The sequence below is a fragment of the Ictalurus furcatus genome, chromosome 10 (genome assembly GCF_023375685.1).
Source record: "Ictalurus furcatus strain D&B chromosome 10, Billie_1.0, whole genome shotgun sequence".
Classification (NCBI taxonomy): domain Eukaryota; kingdom Metazoa; phylum Chordata; class Actinopteri; order Siluriformes; family Ictaluridae; genus Ictalurus; species Ictalurus furcatus.
Window position 1 is genome coordinate 6881128 of NC_071264.1, and position 22189 is coordinate 6903316.

At 43.6% G+C, this 22189-nt stretch overlaps 1 protein-coding gene across 4 annotated transcripts in view; it reads right to left on the bottom strand.

The window, feature by feature from the left end:
• rbms1a (RNA binding motif, single stranded interacting protein 1a) overlaps positions 1–21666 on the bottom strand; it is a 30083-nt gene extending 8417 nt beyond the window's left edge. The window contains exons 1-8 of one of the 4 annotated variants that reach the window (XM_053634942.1): positions 21189–21666; positions 16330–16511; positions 10852–10910; positions 9174–9265; positions 3084–3241; positions 2848–2927; positions 2616–2731; positions 2241–2290 (exon numbers count right to left, since the gene is read on the bottom strand). In XM_053634942.1, coding sequence (XP_053490917.1) covers positions 2241–2290; positions 2616–2731; positions 2848–2927; positions 3084–3241; positions 9174–9265; positions 10852–10910; positions 16330–16484 — 710 coding nt within the window. In that variant the 5' untranslated portion in view covers positions 16485–16511; positions 21189–21666. Of the gene's footprint in view, positions 1–2240; positions 2291–2615; positions 2732–2847; positions 2928–3083; positions 3242–9173; positions 9266–10851; positions 10911–16329; positions 16512–20896 lie in introns of all 4 variants that reach the window. The other 3 variants (XM_053634940.1, XM_053634939.1, XM_053634941.1) reach the window with 3 other exon arrangements.
• Positions 21667–22189: the final 523 nt, after the last annotated feature.

Genomic DNA, 22189 nt, shown 5'->3' on the forward strand with positions numbered 1-22189 from the left:
AAGTATGAATAATAACAAGGAGAATCGAAATTACAGTAGCTTGATGGCATATCACCCCAAACCAGCGACACCATTTCCCAGAATGCACCACAAACTACAAACCTGGCCACAGAGAGACACACACAGAGACCCACAGAGACACACACAGAGTCCCACAGAGAGAGACACACACAGAGACCCACAGAGACAGAGAGACCCACAGAGACAGAGAGACACACAGAGACAGAGAGACACACAGAGACAGAGAGAGACACACACACACACACACACACACACACACACACACACAGAGTCCCACAGAGACAGAGAGACACACATAGAGACAGAGACACACAGACACAGAGAGACACACTCAGAGATAGAGAGAGACATACACATGGAGACAGAGAGAGACATAGAGACACAGAGAGAGAGACACACACACACAGAAACGGAGAGAGAGACACACACACACAGAGACGGAGAGAGACACACACACAGAGACAGAGAGAGACACACACACAGAGACAGAGAGAGACACACACACAGAGACAGAGAGAGACACACACACACACACAGAGACAGAGAGAGACACACACACACACACACACACAGAGACACACACACACGCACACACACAGAGACAGAGAGAGACACACACACACACACACACAGAGAGAGACACACACACACACACACACACACACAGAGACAGAGAGAGACACACACACACAGAGACAGAGAGAGACACACACACACAGAGACAGAGAGAGACACACACACACAGAGAGACACACACACACAGAGACAGAGAGAGACACACACACACAGAGACGGAGAGAGACACACACACAGAGACAGAGAGAGACACACACACAGAGACAGAGAGAGACACACACACAGAGACAGAGAGAGACACACACACACACACAGAGACAGAGAGAGACACACACACACACACACACAGAGACACACACACACGCACACACACAGAGACAGAGAGAGACACACACACACACACACACAGAGAGAGACACACACACACACACACACACACACAGAGACAGAGAGAGACACACACACACAGAGACAGAGAGAGACACACACACACAGAGACAGAGAGAGACACACACACACAGAGAGACACACACACACAGAGACAGAGAGAGACACACACACAGAGACAGAGACACACACATAGAGATAGAGAGAGACACACACAGAGACAGACACACACACAGAGACAGAGAGACACAGAGAGACAGTGTTTGTGAAGTAATACGCTCAGTTGATGTTTTCTCTGTTGTTTACCAAGCCTTGATCTCATGTTGTTATTGTGGTTTCGACTTTGTTACTTGCACACTTCATGCCTGTTCGCTGATTGTCTGACCTTTGCCTGTCTTTGTTTATGCCTTTCGCCCTTTGGATTACCTGTTCTTAATAAAACCCTAAACTGCACTTGCGTCCGTCTCAGCCTCCATTACACGACACCTATACGGGCGTCAGAACGGATGCTGGTGTTCGAGTAGTTTAGAATTTTAGCTCCCTATCAGTCGTATTTCCTAAACTCCCTGGAGGACAGCGTGTCTGATCAAACGGACTATTCCGACGAGCCCGCAATTTTTCATTTTCAATTACCGAGGATTTTCTGCAGGTTTGAACCAAGGCGCGTCACGTGACACCATCAGACCGTACATTCTGCCGAAGCCCTCTTTGTCGATCGTGAGTGCAGCTAGAAAGGTCTCATTTACCAACAAACATGACTGCGAAAGACAATTTTGTGGAATTGCGGCTTAATCACAAGCGCCTGCCTTTAAGCGTTAAAAATAGGGGGAAGAATGCGGGATAGAAAATGCCGACCGAAAACACAAAAAAAAAAAAAGAATAATACACGTATGTATAAATGTGAAGATGGCAAGCGTTCTAACGATCATGTGATAGGAGTCCGAGAAAAGCAGACTACAAACGAAATTGCCGTGTGACGGACTGTAGTTACATCAGACGGTGACATTGGACTTAATACTGTTTCTCACTTCAGCCAATATTACGCAAGAAAATGGGTCCGAGGTCAGAATCACCCGTAACGAAGACATGCGTCTGTCTTAGGCAAACCCAAACCAGCGTATGCAACCCCGCCGTTATGTTTACTGTTAACTCACTGTGCGTGCTTACCTCGACTGTGAATACAATAGAAATACGAAGCCATTTTAAAAGGTAACAGGGATTTTGTAGCTTTAATGACACAATCTGGCAATTCTTACCCATTCTGGAGCGCAGCAGCATTGGGGTCATAGGTCAACGTTATCCCACTCTGAAAGACAAAAAAAGTGATGCTTCTGATTACGAGAACCCCAATCATGTTGTTGTTGTTGTTGTTGTTGTTGATGTTTTTCTATTTCATTATATGTATATCCATGAGGGAAAAATCCACAGATTCCAGAGAGCGGAGCCACTTATGCTGTTTTTATGTCTCGGCCACGGATGGCTACAGCATCATCACAAACATAATCTTAATGAATCCTCAGACAGCAGTACAACTTGGGAGACAGGAAATCTGGTATGTTATGTCTACTACTGGTCTAATCCACACACATGAAGGCACACGCACACAATAAAAGCACATGAGATGGACTTACTAGTCTCACCTCGGCGTCCCTTGTCCAGTTTCGTCCGTTGGGGACGTATTTAGTCTGACTCAGTCGCTTCTTCTGGCCTCCGTCAGCAAATTTACAGAGCAGCGGCTCTGATGCGCCTGGAATCACGTTATACACGTTATAGCTAGGTGGAGATTTCTAACACTCGTTAACGATAGACGATACACCTCGGGTCTACGGCGACAGAGAAAGACAGAAGAGGATCTTTAATTACCAAGCATTCCAGACGTGGACTTAATGAACTTCCCGTTAAAGTGAGAGATCACAGCATCACACTTCTCTGTAGACTCCATCCTGAGACAGACACCCAGAGGTGAAGGAGAGAGAGAGAGAGAGAGAGAGAGAGAGAGAAAAAAAAGAAGTATTAACACAGCATACAACCATTTGCCATTGGTTTAAATGCATACACGGCTAAACCTGAACAACACAGACAGATATACACACACGGACCTGGCGAAGCCTACACCTCGGCTCATGCCGTGCGCGTCTCTGAGGATGCGAGTGGAGATGACCTGTCCGAAGGGCTTGAGGAGGTTCTCCAGCTCCTGCTCGTCCATGGACACTGGCAGGTTGGACAGGTACAGGTTGGTTGGGTCTTGTTCCTGTTGCTGTAACACAAACGACAGAGTAACGTGACTACCAATATAAAGAAGTACATGGATGAAGTCGCTCGGTCTGGCTTTAAACCCTTCAAAGATCGCTCGCTATAACGCGAAATCCGTGCGTCCGTGTTTCTCGGTTCTTTAATAAAGAGAAACGCCATTTGTGGACCGTTTTCGTGCAAAAATTCAACTGCAGTATTAATAAAAACCAAATTACACCAACATGTGATCTCAGTAAGTTGGACCATTGGTGCCAGAGGGACTGGTTTGAGTATTTCAGAAACTGCTGATCTGGGGTTTTATTGCGCAATAATCTCTAGAGTTTACCTACAATGGTGTAGAATGGTGCGGGGGAAAATACAAAAAACAACCCAAGTTCTGCGGGTGGAAATGTCTTGTTGAGGAGGTAGGCTAGAGGAAAATGGATAGACTGGTTCGAGCTGAGAGGATGCATACAGTAACTCAACCACCCTTTAAAAACCATGGTGAGCCGAAAAGTATCTTAGGAAATCGTGGTCCTGTTGTACTAATTTGTTCCCTCGTTTCAGATAAATCGTGGCCCCGTTGTACTAATTCCTTCCCTCGTTTCGGATAAATCGTGGCCCCGTTGTACTAATTCGTTCCCTCCTTTCAGGTCAATCGTGGCCCCGTTGTACTAATTCGTTCCCTCATTTCAGGTAAACCGTGGCCCGTTGTACTAATTCCTTCCCTCGTTTCGGATAAATCGTGGCCCCGTTGTACTAATACCTTCCCTCGTTTCAGGTCAATCGTGGCCCCGTTGTACTAATACCTTCCCTCGTTTCAGGTCAATCGTAGCCCCGTTGTACTAATTGGTTCCCTCATTTCAGGTAAACCGTGGTCCTGTTGTACTAATTCGTTCCCTCGTTTCAGGTCAATCGTAGCCCCGTTGTACTAATTCCTTCCCTCGTTTCAGGTCAATCGTGGCCCCGTTGTACTAATTCCTTCCCTCGTTTCAGGTCAATCGTGGCCCCGTTGTACTAATTCCTTCCCTCGTTTCAGGTCAATCGTGGCCCCGTTGTACTAATTCCTTCCCTCGTTTCAGGTCAATCGTAGCCCCGTTGTACTAATTCCTTCCCTTGTTTCAGGTCAATCGTGGCCCCGTTGTACTAATTCCTTCCCTCGTTTCAGGTCAATCGTAGCCCCGTTGTACTAATTCCTTCCCTCGTTTCAGGTCAATCGTGGCCCCGTTGTACTAATTCCTTCCCTCGTTTCAGGTCAATCGTGGCCCCGTTGTACTAATTCCTTCCCTCGTTTCAGGTCAATCGTGGCCCCGTTGTACTAATTCCTTCCCTCGTTTCAGGTAAACTGTGGCCCGTTGTACTAATTCCTTCCCTCGTTTCAGGTCAATCGTGGCCCCGTTGTACTAATACCTTCCCTCGTTTCAGGTCAATCGTGGCCCCGTTGTACTAATTCCTTCCCTCGTTTCAGGTCAATCGTGGCCCCGTTGTACTAATTCCTTCCCTCGTTTCAGGTCAATCGTAGCCCCGTTGTACTAATTCCTTCCCTCGTTTCAGGTCAATCGTGGCCCCGTTGTACTAATTCCATCCCTCGTTTCAGGTCAATCGTGGCCCCGTTGTACTAATTCCTTCCCTCGTTTCAGGTCAATCGTGGCCCCGTTGTACTAATTCCTTCCCTCGTTTCAGGTCAATCGTGGCCCCGTTGTACTAATTCCTTCCCTCGTTTCAGGTCAATCGTGGCCCCGTTGTACTAATTCCTTCCCTCGTTTCAGGTCAATTGTGGCCCCGTTGTACTAATTCCTTCCCTCGTTTCAGGTCAATCGTGGCCCCGTTGTACTAATTCCTTCCCTCGTTTCAGGTAAACTGTGGCCCGTTGTACTAATTCCTTCCCTCGTTTCAGGTCAATCGTGGCCCCGTTGTACTAATTCCTTCCCTCGTTTCAGGTCAATCGTGGCCCCATTGTACTAATTCCTAACCTCGTTTCAGGTAAACTGTGGCCCGTTGTACTAATTCCTTCCCTCGTTTCAGGTAAATCGTTGCCCGTTGTAGTAATTTGTTCCCTCGTTTCAGGTAAATCGTGGCCCTGCAGTACTAATTCATTCCATTGTTTCAGGTAAATCATGACCCGTTGTACTACTTCTTGCCTAAATCACTTATTGAAAGCCACGGGGCTTTACCAGCAATATAATGACGACTTGGGTGCTGGTATTGACTTCATTGTTGATCAGCTGTAAGGCCCTGGAAAAGATAATGGATATCGCTGGAAAAGAAGTAAGGATCATTCTCTCTACATTTGACACCATTAACTCCCGAGCTCGCCAGAGCCGACGCTCGAGCCCAGCCCCCGAGTCATCACATCATCGCTGGTAAAGCGCCCTGGCTCTCAATATGCAATGTAGGTGCCTCTCACTTAAAAAGATTCCATACACTGCAAGGCTATACCTCAATCCCAACTCGAAATAAAACTCCAGAACAGCAGCTATTAGAAGTATTTGATCACTACACAGTAAAAGGACGATGGATTTATGAAACGGCAGGCACGAATTGGAAAAACATGGCCAGGATTGACCTAAAATGAAATGAATTAGCAAAATGTGGCCACACGTTAATAAATCGTAGGAACGAATTCTTAATTCGTTATATATCATATATCCGTTATAATACGATATATATCGTCCCCCCACCTCTCGTGACACGTGTGGGGCTCCGTCGCCCTCACTTTTATTTGAGCTCAATCCACGTCATCTTCGCAAAGGGAAAAAACGGTGCGCTCTGCATTCCAAGAACAACACGTCAGGCATCATTTCAGCTACAGTGTGCCCGAGGCAAATCTGACATTCTTTCACCATGAAGCAATTTGCTTTATAAGGGCGGCCTGGATATATTATCCAGAATAACCCTCTAGTTAGTAAGGGGTCGTAGCCATGGTGATGAGCTAGGATTAACACACATGGCCTTTGGCTGACTCTGGAAGGCTTCTCATTTGGAAAGAAGAAGCATGGCAGAAAAAAAATAATAAACTAAAAAAAAATTAAATTAAATTATATATATATATATATATATATATATATATATATATATATATATTAGAGAGAGAGAGAGAACAAAAAAGCAATGTGAGATGTAAAAAAATCAAACACACGGATGAGCGCATGAGCAAAAAGAACGTAGAAGTGAAAGTGGCTGATCGATGCACTAGAACAGCTAATAAAAGCTGGAAGAGGAGAAGTGATGAATAATTGAACATGAATGCAGAAGCAGTGGGAGGAGGTCAATGCAGTAAGAGTAAGGCTTTTGCAGTTGGATTATCGCACACACACACACACACACACACACACACACACACACACACACACACACACACACACACACACTCAAAATGGGTGACAGTGAATGAGATGAGCAAAGCTTGAGCCAGAAAGCGATGGAGAGGTGAAGGACACGCACGTTCACATTCCCCTCCTAGGTTTAACACCCTTAGGTTTAAGATGCTGTGTTATAAATCTAAGTCAGATAGTGTGTGAGGACACTAAGGGCTAGTTTAGACTTCTGCATTAAAGCACAGCCAGGTATATTTTTTTGCACAGAGGTACTTTATGGGTAAGAGTGGCACACAGAGGCAGACTCATGACTCACATGCTGTCCTCCAGAAAGCAGTGCTGTGTGTCGACCAGCCAGGAGAACGCTGATTGGTCAGCGTGGAGGTGTGTTCAATTGCATAACAAGAAACAAGTAAAGGATTCTGCTGTGGCTTTTCTCAAGCGCTTCAGAGTAACACTGCCCAAAATACATTAAACCTTAAATCTAAACGATACAATTTTATACAATAAAAGGGTAAAGAATCGAGTTTTCTCATATCATATCCAGTACTTCCTTCCTTCCTTCCTTCCTTCGGCTCGTGATAGAAACCGATGACAGAAACATCAGCCCTATTCTTGCTGCTAGTTTCTTAGCCTGGTGTCTGTAATAAAAACATTCTGTTTGATTAAAGCTCTCGCATCCGGACAGCTATAAACGAACCGTGCAAACGGCTGACGGTTTTCCCGCTACCTTTCACGTTTGCGTCTCACACAGCGCTGTGTATATATCATAATACTCTATGAGTGAAAACACTGTATATACAGTACTGTGCAAAAGTCTTAAGCAGCCCATTTATTTATTTTTAGTATAACTTTTGTTATAGACATTTATTTGATGAATTCTGCATTACTGAGTCAGAGCAAAATCCTTTTAGTTTTCAAAGCATTACTTGTCCAAAAAAAAAATAATGTCAGAGAAAAATCTTTGAATATGAAAGAAAGCAGCAAATTACATAAGAGACTACTTTCCATACAAAAAAAAAAAAACAAAAACATAATGACGGCTGCTGGGTTTTGCAGCAAATATAAAACACTGCGAGAGTCTATATACACCTTGCAGAATCGGCAAAATCTTATATATATAAAAAAATATATAGAATATATTATATATATATAGAAGGATCCTTCAAATGGCTTTTTTTTTTTTTTATTGAGTTCTACCCTGAATAAGCTATTTCACATAACAGATGTTTACATCTAGTCCAGAAATCAATAATAGCTGAACTTACACACACGAACCCGTTCAAAAGTTTACACACGCTCGATTATTAATCCCGTGTGTCATTACCTGGATGTTCTATGACTGTGTTTATGTTCTGTGAGAGTTGTTCACGAGTCCCTTGTTTGTCCTGAGCAGTTAAACCGCCCACTGTTCTTCAGAAAAATCCTCCAGGTCCTGCACATTCTTTACTTTTCCAGCATCTTCTGCATATTTAACCCTTTTCTAACTATCGCTATATGATGTCGAGATCCGTCTTTTCACACTGAGGGACTGAACGATTTACAAAAGGTGCCAACGTTCACTGATGCTTAATACAACAAGTAAAGACACGATGTACGTGATGTGGACTAAATTAAAAAAATCATTCAAACCACCAACAAGTGCATGTTTGATGGAATTTTAGATTTGAACTCTTCAATACAACGTGTTGAAACTGCTTCGGAACAGGCGAGTGAAAATGGGTGTGTCTCACCCAGCTCCCTAGTTCAGCAGTCAGGGCTCTGATCAGGGATTCGGCCATTCTACGTGCGGTCTCAATTGAAAAATCCTTCCAGTGTACTGGAACGTTCGCTCCATAAAAAGATCCCAGAATGCACCACAAAAACACAGGGACGCTCACTATGTTCCCTAACTGGAAATGACGTCGTGTTTTCTGAAGCCTCTCAGCCGACTTCCGGCTACAAACCTAAGCAGCTTGTTATTGTCGTTGTAGCTCTCGGACGATTACTCACCCTAGCGATTTTTCACCGCATGAGGTTTGTTTGACTCTAACGACTTAAGTGTTTGATCATTCTTTTTTTTTTTAATCCACTGGCTTGCCTATGATTCTGCTCGACATATTATGACAGAAATACGTGCGATTAAATCTAACGAATTTAAATCGGTGACGTTTTCCAGTGCGAGTACGTAGTCACGTCGCAGGAAATTCAGGGTGCTTACCGGTCCCCGAACTCATGTACACGATATACTGATTCGCTCCCTACCGAACTAGGGAGCTGGTTGAGACATACCCAATGCTTCAGAAATACTTTAGCTGCAAATTTGCCTGTTTAATAATTGATCACGCAAGCTTCCTTTTTTCCCCTCAGCACTTTGCAAAACAAATTTACCCCTGCGCTGTCTTCCATTTGTTACTCCTACAGCGAAACACGTTTTGGCTCTGAGACTGCTCTTTTCTTTTTTTCTTTTCCTCTTCCTGCGTTGCCTTTTCCATACAGTAGAGTTTGGCTCGTGAGACACTGCCCCCTAGTGTACAAGCTCTATGTATGACAGCAGACTCCTACGCGAGCGTCCACGCGCATGACGCCCGGACGTTCTTGCAAACAGAGACATCGAGTCGAGTCTAAAAGAAGGACGCGTCCTTAAGTAAGTTGCCTCACCTTGGCCATCTGAGCTTGAACTCCGTTGTTCTTTAGCGCTGCCACGGCTTTCTGCGCGGACACTGGACTGTCGAAATCCACGAAGCCGTAACCTGAAGGAAGGACACTTTGCATTATTTACACGCTAATACAACTGTAATGAACGAAAAGATGCTATAAAGCTGTAATCGTCAGTGTTAGTACTAAAAGAAACCGGATAATGCGATAATGTTCGATATTAGCGTGTATATTAGTGCACACTCTATGTAACCTATATGTGTGTATGTATTAACTCGTATACATTTTCCCCACCTGAACAAGGAATCTGAAGGAATAAAGGCCACATAATTCACAATGGAAAAAAAATAAATGTTTAGCTTTCTACAATTCCCACGATCCCCAGCCTGCCACATGCCACATGATCACCAGTTAAGCACTTACCCCCGTTCAGAATCACTAGATGACTAATGAATCCCCCCTGAAATATTTTATGACACTTCCCAACACTTAATGATGGATGTTTAACATAACACACGAACAGCGCAGCTCATTACACAGGTGTCAAATAACGCGTTTTACGCAGTGATTGTGTTATGATAACCTTTAGAAAAGGCGTCATCGTCCCATCATGATTCCTCCATTTTAACTGCCCCAAAGGTCAAATAAACACATCGCTCCGTGTCTTTAATCGCCGGTTTATTAGATACCAAGAAGCGTCATGCATTTTTCCCCATTTCTGTGATTATTTTACGTCCCGTACACATGGCAAGTACGGCTGATGGGAGGTCACGTCAAAAAATTCAATGGATCCCTCGGTCTTAGATCCATGCTTAAGCATGTCACGCTTGTTACATGGTAAATTAACTTGCTGTAGAGATCACGTGGTGATTCTCCTCAGCCCCACCTGAAAGTAATCCGTCCATACAGGAGTTTTGTTTATGATTGTGGCGGCAAAAAAACACTTGAATTTGCTGTGGATGTTTTTTTGTTGTTGTTGTTGTGGAAAACGAAATTGTTTTGAGCGGTCTTTCGACAGCGATGTTCGCTGGTAAATGAGGCCTTTCGGCCGTGCTCGTGCTCGACGGACGTGAACGTTAGGGCTTTGGCGGCGTGCGCGTTGTGATGACGTCACGTGACACGTCTTGGCCCAAATCTGCATTCGTTCCTGCGATCGCAAAATCCTATAGGGTTTCATTTCTAGCTACGCCGCTGATTCACTCCCAAAAATATCCCACACTCGGTGTTACTTTCCAAGTCTCGCTCCAGCATGGCGCAGGCTTATCATTTACCACTTTAGACTTTAGTTCATGTCTGTCTGCTGATCCCCCGACTATTTGCCTGTCCATCATTCTTAGGAGTATTGCCCAGCCCTTGATTGGTTTGAAATAAAACCATGGTGTCCCTGCACATCAATCCGCTTTTCTGTTCATGTAAAAGCGCCATAAAACTCTTTCGTTTCTGAATTGAAAGACTGTGATCACAAGCAAAGAAATGATTTCGTTTGAGCCGCTATGGTGAAGCCGTAATATTTGATTACCGCAGATTTTCCGCAGAAGGACCGTGCAAAACAATTTTGTGCGATTCAAGTAAAAAGAGATCCGGAGCACAATTAAGCATCACTGGCCGCAACAATCAAACGATCCTGTACGGACTGACTGATCTGCATACGGTATGGGAAAGACGATGCGATCTGACAAACCTTTGCATTTGTTTGTGGTCTTGTCCAAGATGGCTTTTGTGGAGACTATCTTTCCATACCTGCAGAGAGAGAGAGAGAGAGAGAGAGAGAGAGAGAGAGAGAGAGAACGAGAGAACGAGAGAGAGAGACAGAGAGAGAGAACGAGAGATAGAGACAGACAGACAGAGAGAGAGAGAAAAAGACAGAGAACGAGAGATAGAGACAGACAGACAGAGAGAGAGAGAAAAAGACAGAGAGAGAGAGAGAGAGAGAGAGAGACAAAGACAGAGAGAGAGAGACAGAAAGAGGGAGAAAAAGACATACAGAGAAAGAGAGAGAGACAGACAGAAAGACAGAGAGAGAGCGAGAGAGACAGAAAGACAGAGATAGTGAGAGAAAGACAGACCGAGAGAGAGAGAGAGAGAGAGAGAGAGAAAGAGCGAGAGAGACAGACAGACACAGAGAGAGAGAGAGAGCGAGAGAGAGAGAGAGAGAGGATAAATGCATCCTGCTGACAGACAGTCTGTCTACACGTCATACATGGCATGAAGAAAAAGGAATGTGTGAGCTAAGCTAAATGACATGCATGCAGGTACTGCCGAGTCCCTGGCTATTGTTTAAAGATGCATGACGCAGAAACAAAGAAGGCTTTGTGTGAGAAATGTGGAGAGCCCGGCATGACCACAATCGAAGTGCGTGCGGCAATTACGTGGTAAAAAGAGGCTGAGACACCGGTGCTGATGGAGCACAGCCTGTGATTACTGCATAGAGTTCAGAGGAAGTCTATGCAGGGCTGACCAAGGCCTCGGGCTGTGTGAGTGTGTGTGTGTGTGTGTGTGTGTGTGTGTGTGTGTGTGTGTGTGTGTGTGTGAGCGTGTTCTCCATCATCAGGCAGTGAGTGAGGCATGATGAATGAGGGCAGGCATGGCCGAGTGTGTTTCTCAACACCCCTGAGACGAACTCCTGCAGTTTGGATGGAGACGGGAGAAGGTTTCACTTCCGTCTTTGTTTCTGCAACATTTGAATAATATTTGCTCTTTCTTCTCGCAAACTCTTATTGGGACAGAAAAAAAATATGCAGTCTTTCAAAATGATATCTGCCTTTGCTTCTCTTAAACAACAATGACGTTCGTCGGCGTCCGTCAGTCCTTTTAAACCGCTACACAATATATTGGAACGAGTCGACAAAGTGTTTCATGAAAAAACAATTTCAACAAAAGCCCCTGAGAGAAGAGGAATAATCCAAAACTCAGAAATCAGTCTCAGCTTTCTCAAGACTGCTCTCTGCTCCAAGAGAAACTGCAGAGCGAGTCAAATTTCCATAAAGCTAAACTGAATAAAGGTCTGATTTGGTATGCTGCATAAACAGCATGCGTAAACAGCGTTCCTTGGCTAATCCCATGAAGTGAAATGAGAGATGGGGGGGGGTGTGAACCAATGGGCTTTCGCACACAGATCACATGATTCTCCACCATGGAGGCCCACCCAACCTTGGCCTTGACCCCTTCCTTCTGGAGTAGGGAGGCCCCATTTCCTGCTCCCTACGATGGCATGTGTCAGCCTGGAGCACGTCAAAGTAAATCAAGCTGCCCAGAAACTTTTCTTCACACACGTAGAAACAGAAGACCTTGTTTATTCTGCTACGTGACCGTCATAGCTACACCGTTAACATGTTAACGACAAACACAAAAATAAATAAATAAACAAACGACATACGAGATCAAATGTAGTGTAACGTGATAAGGCACAATTTCAAACCGTTAAACACACAAAATTTGACCTTAACAAAACCCTAAGCCTAGAGGATTATGGGTCCTCCCTAGCTGGCGCTTAAAAATCAATTTCTGGAATTACCATGGCGATGACTGGACTCCCCAGAGCAACCGGAGATAAATTAACTCGTGATGGGAATGTCCGGGCTTCACATTCACATACACCATACACACACACACACACACACACACACACACACACACATCAACCACCCCCACACACACTCAGGATGGGACATGCTGTAGCACAAAAGGATTTATGGGGTAAAATGGTCAATGAAATACTGAATATCAATACTAGGCATCAGTTTTGCCTAATAGTAGTAGCAGTAGTAGTAGCAGTAGCAGTAGTGGCAGTAGCAGTAGTTGTAGCAGTAGTAGTAGTAATAGTAGCAGTGGTAGTGGTAGCAGTAATAGTAGCAGTAGTTGTAGTAGTAGTAATAGTAGTAGAAGTAGCAGTAGCAGTAGTAGTGGTAGTAGTAGTAGTAGTAGCAGTAATAGTAGCAGTAGTAGCAGTAGCAGTAGTAGCAGTAGAAGTAGCAGTAGTAATAGTAGCAGTAGCAGTAGGATCAGTAGTAGTAGTAGCAGTAGTAGTAGTAGCAGTAGTAGTAGTAGTAGCAGTAGCATCAGTAGTAGTAGTAGTAGTAGCAGCAGTAGTAGTAGTAGCAGTAGAAGTAGCAGTAGTAATAGTAGCAGTAGCAGTAGGATCAGTAGTAGTAGTAGCAGTAGTAGTAGTAGTAGCATCAGTAGTAGTAGTAGTAGTAGTAGCAGCAGTAGTAGTAGTAGTAGTAGTAGTAGCAGTAGTAGTAGTAGTAGCAGTAGCATCAGTAGTAGTAGTAGTAGTAGCAGCAGTAGTAGTAGTAGCAGTAGTAATAGTAGCAGTAGCAGTAGGATCAGTAGTAGTAGTAGCAGTAGTAGTAGTAGTAGCAGTAGCATCAGTAGTAGTAGTAGTAGTAGTAGCAGCAGTAGTAGTAGTAGTAGTAGTAGTAGCAGTAGTAGTAGTAGTAGCAGTAGCATCAGTAGTAGTAGTAGTAGTAGTAGTAGCAGTAGTAGTAGTAGCAGTAGTAGTAGTAGTAGCAGTAGTAGCAGTAGTAGTAGTAGCAGTAGTAGTAGTAGCAGTAGTAGTAGTAGCAGCAGTGTAGTAGCAGTAGTAGAAGTAGCAGTAGTAATAGTAGCAGTAGCAGCAGTAGTAATAGTAGCAGTAGCAGTAGTAGTAGCATTAGTAGTAGTAGTAGCAGTAGTAGTAGTAGCAGTAGTAGTAGTAGCAGCAGTGTAGTAGCAGTAGTAGAAGTAGCAGTAGTAATAGTAGCAGTAGCAGCAGTAGTAATAGTAGCAGTAGCAGTAGTAGTAGCATTAGTAGTAGTAGTAGTAGTAGTAGTAGTAGCAGCAGTAGTAGCAGTAGTAATAGTAGCAGTAGTAATAGTAGCAGTAGTAGTCATAGTAGTAGCAGTAGTAATAGTAGCAGCAGTAGTAATAGTAGCAGCAGTAACAGTGGAAAAAAAAATCAAGGTGTTAGAATGGCCCAGTCAATCACCTGACTCAAATCCAATCCAAGATTTAAAGACAATATGTTTAGAAGAACGTGCCAAAATCACACCTGAATACTGCGGCCCATTAATTTCTTCACACAGGAAGCGTCTTGAGGCCGTCATTACAAACAAAGACTTCTCCACTGAGTATTAAATACATTTCAGTTAGCTTGTTCAATACTTTTTTTCCCGTGTCATTCCTCTTCATTTATGGACTTTAATGTGTGGATTTCTTGAGTTAATACCAAAGTCTGGTGAAAATTTCATATGAATAACCTCATTGGTTATTCCTTACTTACACTCCAATTAACAACAGCAGCAGTAAGAGGAATAACATACTTGGGGGTGTGCTGTTACAGGAAAATAATCCACTGCAGGGGTTAACGGCCTCACGTCAAAGGGAATATTTTCCAATAATAGCGCAGTTTGTCACGTGCTATTCCTTACTCATGCTCCAATTAACAACAGCAGCAGTTTTCTGTTACACCACAGACACAGAGAAACACGTACACATGGCAGCAAAGGGTCTATATTTTACAGGATTTTCACTTTGCTACACACTCATATATATCCTCTTACGTGTGATTGGGTACACATCGTAACCAGGATGAACTACCCACACACACAAAAACAACACAAAACATCTGGGCTTTTATGCTGCTGGAATCCTTTTGTGGGATTTTGCAACACTGTTTTTCAGCACAGAGTAAAAAAAAAAAAAAAAAAAACCCTGTAAGGAAAGTACACAGCTACTATATTATTTTACCTGGGCTTAAAGGATACGGCACCTAATCTCCACAATCAAACCCCTTTTCTTTCCATTCTGTTAAATATTTGCTGAATCATGTATGCTTGCCTCACACACGCCAGTTTCCATCAGTGCCAGTGCTGGGTAAAAGTCACACAAATAGATGCTGTTGCCTTGGGTTACACGCTTCAGCCGTGCTCACGTGAGGCACGAGAGCGTGCGAGCCAGAGAGAAACGGAACGAAGCAACGAGAGAGATTAGTCGAAACAGAAAGGGAGAGTGAGAGAAACAGATGGTGAGAGATTTAGAAACAGGGACAAAGAGAGGAAGACAGAGAGATGGAAAGCTTAAGAGAAGGAGAAGGAAGACGTGAGACGGATTTGCTGTCCTAATTAGCACTGGGTCGAAATGTAATGATTTATATGGCAAAACACACGTGATATCAACCAGAAAATGTGCATCTGATTTATTTATTTTTTGCTCAAAGTAAACTACATGCCAAGTTTTAACCCACAGTTTCAGAGGTTCTGCTATACACTACACCGGGTATTTTGCATCCCATCCATCCATTTTCTGTACCGCTTAATCCTTCACAGCGAGCCTGGAGCCTATCCCAGGGAGCTCGGGGAACGAGGCGGTGGACACCCTGGACGAGGACGGAGTACCCCTGATGCACGGGGAGAACCCGCAAGCTCCGCTTCCCACACGGGGCAGAGGCGGGAATGGAATCCCCAACCCTACTAACCATTACGCCAATGTCCCTCCCCAAGTATTTTATATATGATATATATATATAGTATAGTTATCTAATATAGTATATGGTATTATAATATACAATACTTCAAGCAAAAACTTCAAAATGTCTGCTTATAAACTATAAATGGTCTCTGCTTACACAGTACTTCAAATGGGCTTGGAGAAGGAAAATTGGGGAAAGAATGAAAAAAAAAAAAAAAAAAAACCTTTTGATTTCACCGATTCTACTAAAGCAAGCTGTTCTAAAGCAGCTCCCCTTTCTCTCTGGTGTTGTGCCAACTTATTTTGCCGTTATACCTGTAAAACTTGAAATATAATACTAATAAAGAATAAGTTGTGGTCTGTACAAATCGTTCCTGAAAGTGTGTGTGTGTGTAGAGGTGTTTTAATATCTTGGTAGAGACCAAATGTTTTCACAAGGACAGGGATATATGACTGTTTTGACCTTGAGGGAACATGTAATTGGTTCCAATGAGGAACGGTTTTCCATAAGGTTTCATTTTGGTTACTGAGGTTAAGGTTAGGGTTGGATTTAGGTTTAGGCTTAGCATTAACTAGCTAAGTCTAATTAATCGTTATGTCAATGGAAGGTCCTTCCAAGGAGAGAGAGAGAGAGAGAGAGAAGAGAGAGAAAGAGAGAGTGTGTGTGTGTGTGTGCGTGTGTGTGTGTGTGTGTGTGTGTGTGCATACTCACGGCTGACACAGTTTGACAAGGTCATGGTCGGTGGTGGATGGGGGCAGGCCGCGGATGTAGAGGTTGGTTTTGCTGAGCTGCTCCCATCCGGTCGTGCTGCTGTTGCTGCTGCTGTTATTCGTGCTGCTATTAGTGCTTGGGCTGGGCGGAGCCATTGGGAGTGTGGGCGGAGCAACAGGAGGCTAAGGATGCAAATTTAGCACAAAATAAAAATTTGAAACAAGCATGTTTTTATGAAATATTATTAGAAAACGTATTAAAGTAGAAATGGGAGTTTTTTGATATCTGGCGACTTCTTCAAACGTCTCACATACAAAATCTCACATTCCCTTCGACCCAGTCCAAGCTCTGTTCTCTGTGTGAATGAAAATCTCTCGTGTGCGCTTGGCCGAAACGAGCGTACTCTACGTGAGCACCGTCCCGAGCCTCGCAGCAGTGCTGCTGCGTGTTGAAACAGGCAATCGCTTACCCATAGTGCCCTTCACGCTTCTGCGGTGCTGGCTAGCATGCCGGAGCTTCGATCGCAGATTCAGGTTCCGCATGGGTTCACCCACATCTACGGCTCCCTACTGTCTAATCAGTAACCGCAGATCCTCTGTTCGCCTACGCACCGTCAGACAGGCCTGCCTGAGCAGCTAATATCTGTCCAAGCTACCACTTAAGCATAGCAGAACGGTGGATGATTACTTCTCCGCACTGAACTCCGGGGGAACGGAATTATTCTTTTTTTTTTTTTTTATATCCCTGTATATTAGATTATTTTAGCTGCTTATGACAGGACGCAATCATTTATCAGTGCTTCTAGAGTTTTAAGCTGTACTGCCGTTAAAGCCAAAATCTCTGCAGCCTTGCTATAGCCTGCAAAACGAAATCTTCCCAATATGATCGCGTGCTAGCAAATTCATAAAAATCCACACGGAAGCTACGCAAGTTAAACTTATATTCCCAGGAATCACTGGCAGGTCCAGTCCTCTCCTTCGCAACTACATACTTCTCCTGTTCGTTTCACTATAGTTACTAAATTGCACACTTTACTATTGATAACTGAATAATAATAATAATAATAATAATAATAAGCCAAGAGTTTAAAATCGGTTAAAATAAGCATTGGAGGCTTCAAACCTTATCCTACAATATAATTTGTATGAAAACCAATTATGAAATCGAACCATGTTGCCACGTTTACATTCGTACGCATTTTCATGAGAATTGGTTCCTTTTTTTAATGCCAATTTGTTTTAACGATCGAGACAATACTAATACTAAATACTAAGACAATACTAATACTAAGATTCTCCATGAAGATTTGTTCCCTTGGCGTGAATAAGCATTGCACGTCATCTGGAGGAGATCTGCATGAAGTACGTAACTAGGGCTCAAAATGGAACCCTGCTAAATTTTTTAAATAAAAATATATTAGAAGTTTCGATTTGATCTTGTCTAATTCTGCACAGTCAGTTTGCCTGTACTATTAACAAGTATCTCAGTGACTATGTTTACATGGACAGCGGTAATCTAATTATTGACCTTATTCTGAATAAGACAATATTCTGATTAAGGTGTTTACATGAGTCACTTTTAGAATATTCCTTTCATGATCCTGTTTTACGTGTTATAGAACATAGAGCGATTAACGACACACGTCATTACGTCCCCACGTCACGCCGTCTGACGTTCCTCCAGAATTTCACGTATTGACGTACAGCTGGTCTTCGTTATGGGACCGTATACAGTTCCGGGTGTTTCATTTTTAATTTTACGAAAGCTTCAAGTGCGGTTAATAATTTGTCGTGCTGTACGTGCAAACAGACGACTGCTTGAAGCCGTGGGCTGCGTCCCAAACCGCGTACTTACCGTCTATATAGTAGAAGAAATACGTGTATACTATACTATATATTAGGTAAATACGCGGTTTCGGACGCAGCCGTGCTCTATTTGCCATTAAACGGTTGAGCGCTGCCGTGTGTGTACATGTCTGTAACGCGACTAAAACAGGAATACTCCACACGTCTTAATACGATCTGTGTTCACTTCGAGTATGACTTTAGTTGGATTAAGGTCATCAATAATCGCTGTTTACATGCTAGTTTCTTAATCAGAGTATCGTCTTAATCGGGTTAATATCGCAATATTGTTGTCCATGTAAACGTTCTGATTGAGAAAATGGCCGATCAGTCTGTTAGATAACAGATACGACGAAGCTGCTTTTGGTCTGTTTTAATACAGTGTGCATGGAAAAATCTTTGGAAGTGAATCACCTTCTCATCAGAATGTGTCTGGTGAACAAACCACAAACCAAAAGCTGGATAAAATATCTAAACTACAAAAGAGTTTTACAACCTGACTTCACAGCAGAGTTGAGTCATGGCAGAAACATCTCCCCTGACCACTAAATTCATTCACACCAGAGCCTAGTCAGGATGACTAATACACAATCAACAGCTGGTATGAACGAAAAAGAGGAAAGAGGTTTTTTTTCTGTGTGTGGAAAGGTCACATGACAGCTGAGCACAGGGATACAGGAAGCACAGGCCTCACCCTCACCCTCACCGCAGAGTATAGTGTACTGCGGCTCACACCAGTGAATCACTTCCTGTTTCTGGCTCGTTCATTAAAACAGCTCTCGTTCGACTCGCCCCTCTCAGCGCGCATAAAATGGCTGCCTATAAAACACCACCAGACGGGTGTTTAGGGAACAAGAACATATTAAAGTGACCGAAAAGCCCAGTGCAGTGAATTACAGCTGTTGCCGTGAAGTGATGCTGAACTCCAGCTGCATGCATTCTCGTGCAAGTGTGTGCATGTGCATGTGTGCGTTCGGACCACGGTTCGCCTAACAGCAGCACTACAGGGGTGTGTGTCCTCCTGCTCTGTGACACACTGACCCACTTCTGGTTGAGTGACTCATACACTCGTAGCCACACACATGTGAATGCTCAGGTAAGCCTGGACACGGAGCCCAAAGCTCGTTCCTCCTGTCAGTTGATCACGCTCAAGAGGTCAAGGTGTGCGCGTCGAGCAATGTGTTTCCGCTCAGAATGAAAGGAGCAAGAGAACACACGGAGGCCTCCAAAGGCCACTGAGGAACACAGTGAGGCACCAAGTGGACTCGAACATAAGGTACCATTTTGTAAGGGAATGCTATTACTTTGAAAACCCGAGCTCCAAAGCTCCTCCGGCAGTGAACTTGTTTAAACCGGTGCCAAAATAGTCCTCATTTCCCTTTGCTATATTGGCCCGAGGCGAATGCATAAGATGTAAAGCGGCATTTCAAACGTGAGAAAGGATGCATTATATAGTATGTACGGTACGGTCTGTGAAATGAGAGAGAGAGAGAGAGAGAGAGAGAGAGAGAGAGAGAGAGAGAGGGGGAAATACAGACAGAGAGAGAGAGAAAGAGGGGAGGGGGCGGTTTGATTGGGATGAGGCACGAAGGAAAGCAGAGAACGAAAGATCGGATTCAATTTCCGGGCCATCTTTCAAGCGTCGGTGGTGTCCCCTGGGTCCCGTGCTATGTGCTGCAGTCATCCTGCACCATATGGTTCCTATAAACTGTGAAATCTTGGGAGTCCTGCTAACCTCTCTGCTGCCACTGATCTGAGCGGAGCTACGCGAGAACATATGCAAATGTCTGCGTGGAGGTGTGTAGGCATTTGTGTGTATGTCGTTGCATTTACACGAATGGCGTAGGACTTTACTTCAAAAAGCTTCAAGTCAAGTATTGAGAAACATCTGAAAAGGTGTTACCTGAGTAACAGACAGACAGATAGATAGATAGATAGACAGATAATTCTTCTCAAAGTTCAAAAGACATAACATCAAGAGTCAATCCTTATTCACTTTGAACTCTTGCCCTCTGGTAACCTTCCCTCATCTAAGCCACGCCCAACTTCTGTAACATACTGTACATTTCTCATAAATATTCATGAGCACATCCAGGATTCTCTTGACACAAGTTGCCATGGGAAACTCTCCCGGTCACATCCTTAAAGTGACCCCCCTTCCCTTTCCTTCCCTTCATCTCACTCCTCATTAACAGCATTGTGTTAAAAACAAACCAGCACCAGTCATGTTCATCCAACACTTAACGACAGGATTGTTTCAAATAAACCTTCAGTGATTACAAAGCGGTGTTGATTCGAGACTGATCTTTGATCACCATACCCAACGCACTTAAAAACACCGAGCTGACGCATTTCACATTGCATCAGGAGCTTGTTTGACTCAGTCGTGTTGAATAATTGAATACTGACCAAAAATAAACAGCTGGGTCGAAGAGATAAACATTCCCACCAGATCCCTAAACGATCACTACGCCTGTATGGATCCACTCATTAAGTCTAATTAAATTTGTATAAGGGGTGGGGGGGTTAAACATGGACCTCATTTTTAATAAATAAAAAACCCAAAAGTGACATAAATGACATATAATTGCTTGCTATGTAACCCAATAACCTTCCGGGTATGTTTGTTGTGCATGGCCTGTCCAGCATCAGAGCTCGCGCTCCTGCTTTTGTATATTTATTTATTTAATTAATTTATATATATATATATTTTTTTTACCAACCTGCTTTCGATAAGGTGTCCTGACTGGATTGGCGGTGTTTGCAAAGATCATTGTTAATTCCTTTTGTCCTTGAGTCGGCGTTGAATAAAAGAATATTGTCCGGTACAATAACAAATTGACAATGCTCTATTAGGCTGCAGCAGAACTGTAATTTTTCCACATCGCACTCTTATAGTGTCGGTCGCTCAGGAGGGGGGAAATAAATAAATATTTCAGAATTTGGAAGGTTCGACGTGCCAACGAGCTAAAAAAAACCAAACTATTAAAAAAAAATCAAAACTATATATATTACCGTGTGGATGGATTATTCCCACCTCGGGCCGTCCAACCAGTTTCGGTAAATCGCCTGGTTCATTGATCTTCGTTCTGTTGCCCGCAGGAAAGACCCACCTACTGTGGAACGAACCATTCGTCACTCATCCGCGGGGGTTGTTTAACCGCCTAGCAAACATCTCAGCTTTGTTTCTTCGAAGACAGATCAGTTTCTCGCGAACCCACGGGATGTTACAAAGCGTTTGAATCAACCCAGAACACGGCGTGAGTATTAAAAAGTAGAACACACGGTTTGTATACATGAATAATGGTTTGCTCCGACCCTACGCCGAGCTCTTGGTTGCTTCCTGCACGCATACCACACATTCCACAACCTGACCATCAGATCCAGTCTACAATACAGCCATAGAAATGCGCCCTAGGCCACCGGGACAGTCCCATCCCGAGGCTTCCCGTGTAAATTACCGTCTCAAATGACGTTAAGTTACCTTTTATGTACATATTGTGTGTGTGTGTGTGTTTTTTTAAAAGAAACATATAACTACGACGTGTTCATAGACGTGTCATGACGCGGTGGAACCGACACAGTAAAGCCGACGCGTTAAACCAGAAATTCATAAGCTAGGCCTGAGAAACAAAACAAACAAAAACAACCCCCTAACAGGACTTGTGACAAACAGTCTGCAACCTAATGACACCACCCATGCTCACCCAGAGCCTTGCCTTATCTTTCTATTCATATGATAATCCTCTGCTGTAATCATGTGTCACACCTTAAAAAGACTGAATGAACATAAGATCACCATCACCACATTCTTGGTAGAAATAAACACATCATCGAGACTTCAACACACCCCTGTAGTCAAAATGGGTGTTTCAGAACTTTGTGTACCTGAGTCAAGGTGTTTCACACTGGGTGTAAACGCACCCAGGACTGATTGTGTGTGGGAGGGGCTCATAACTGCAGATTTGCTTTCATATAGAAGAAGTCATTTATGAACTATGGATTTAATGATCATT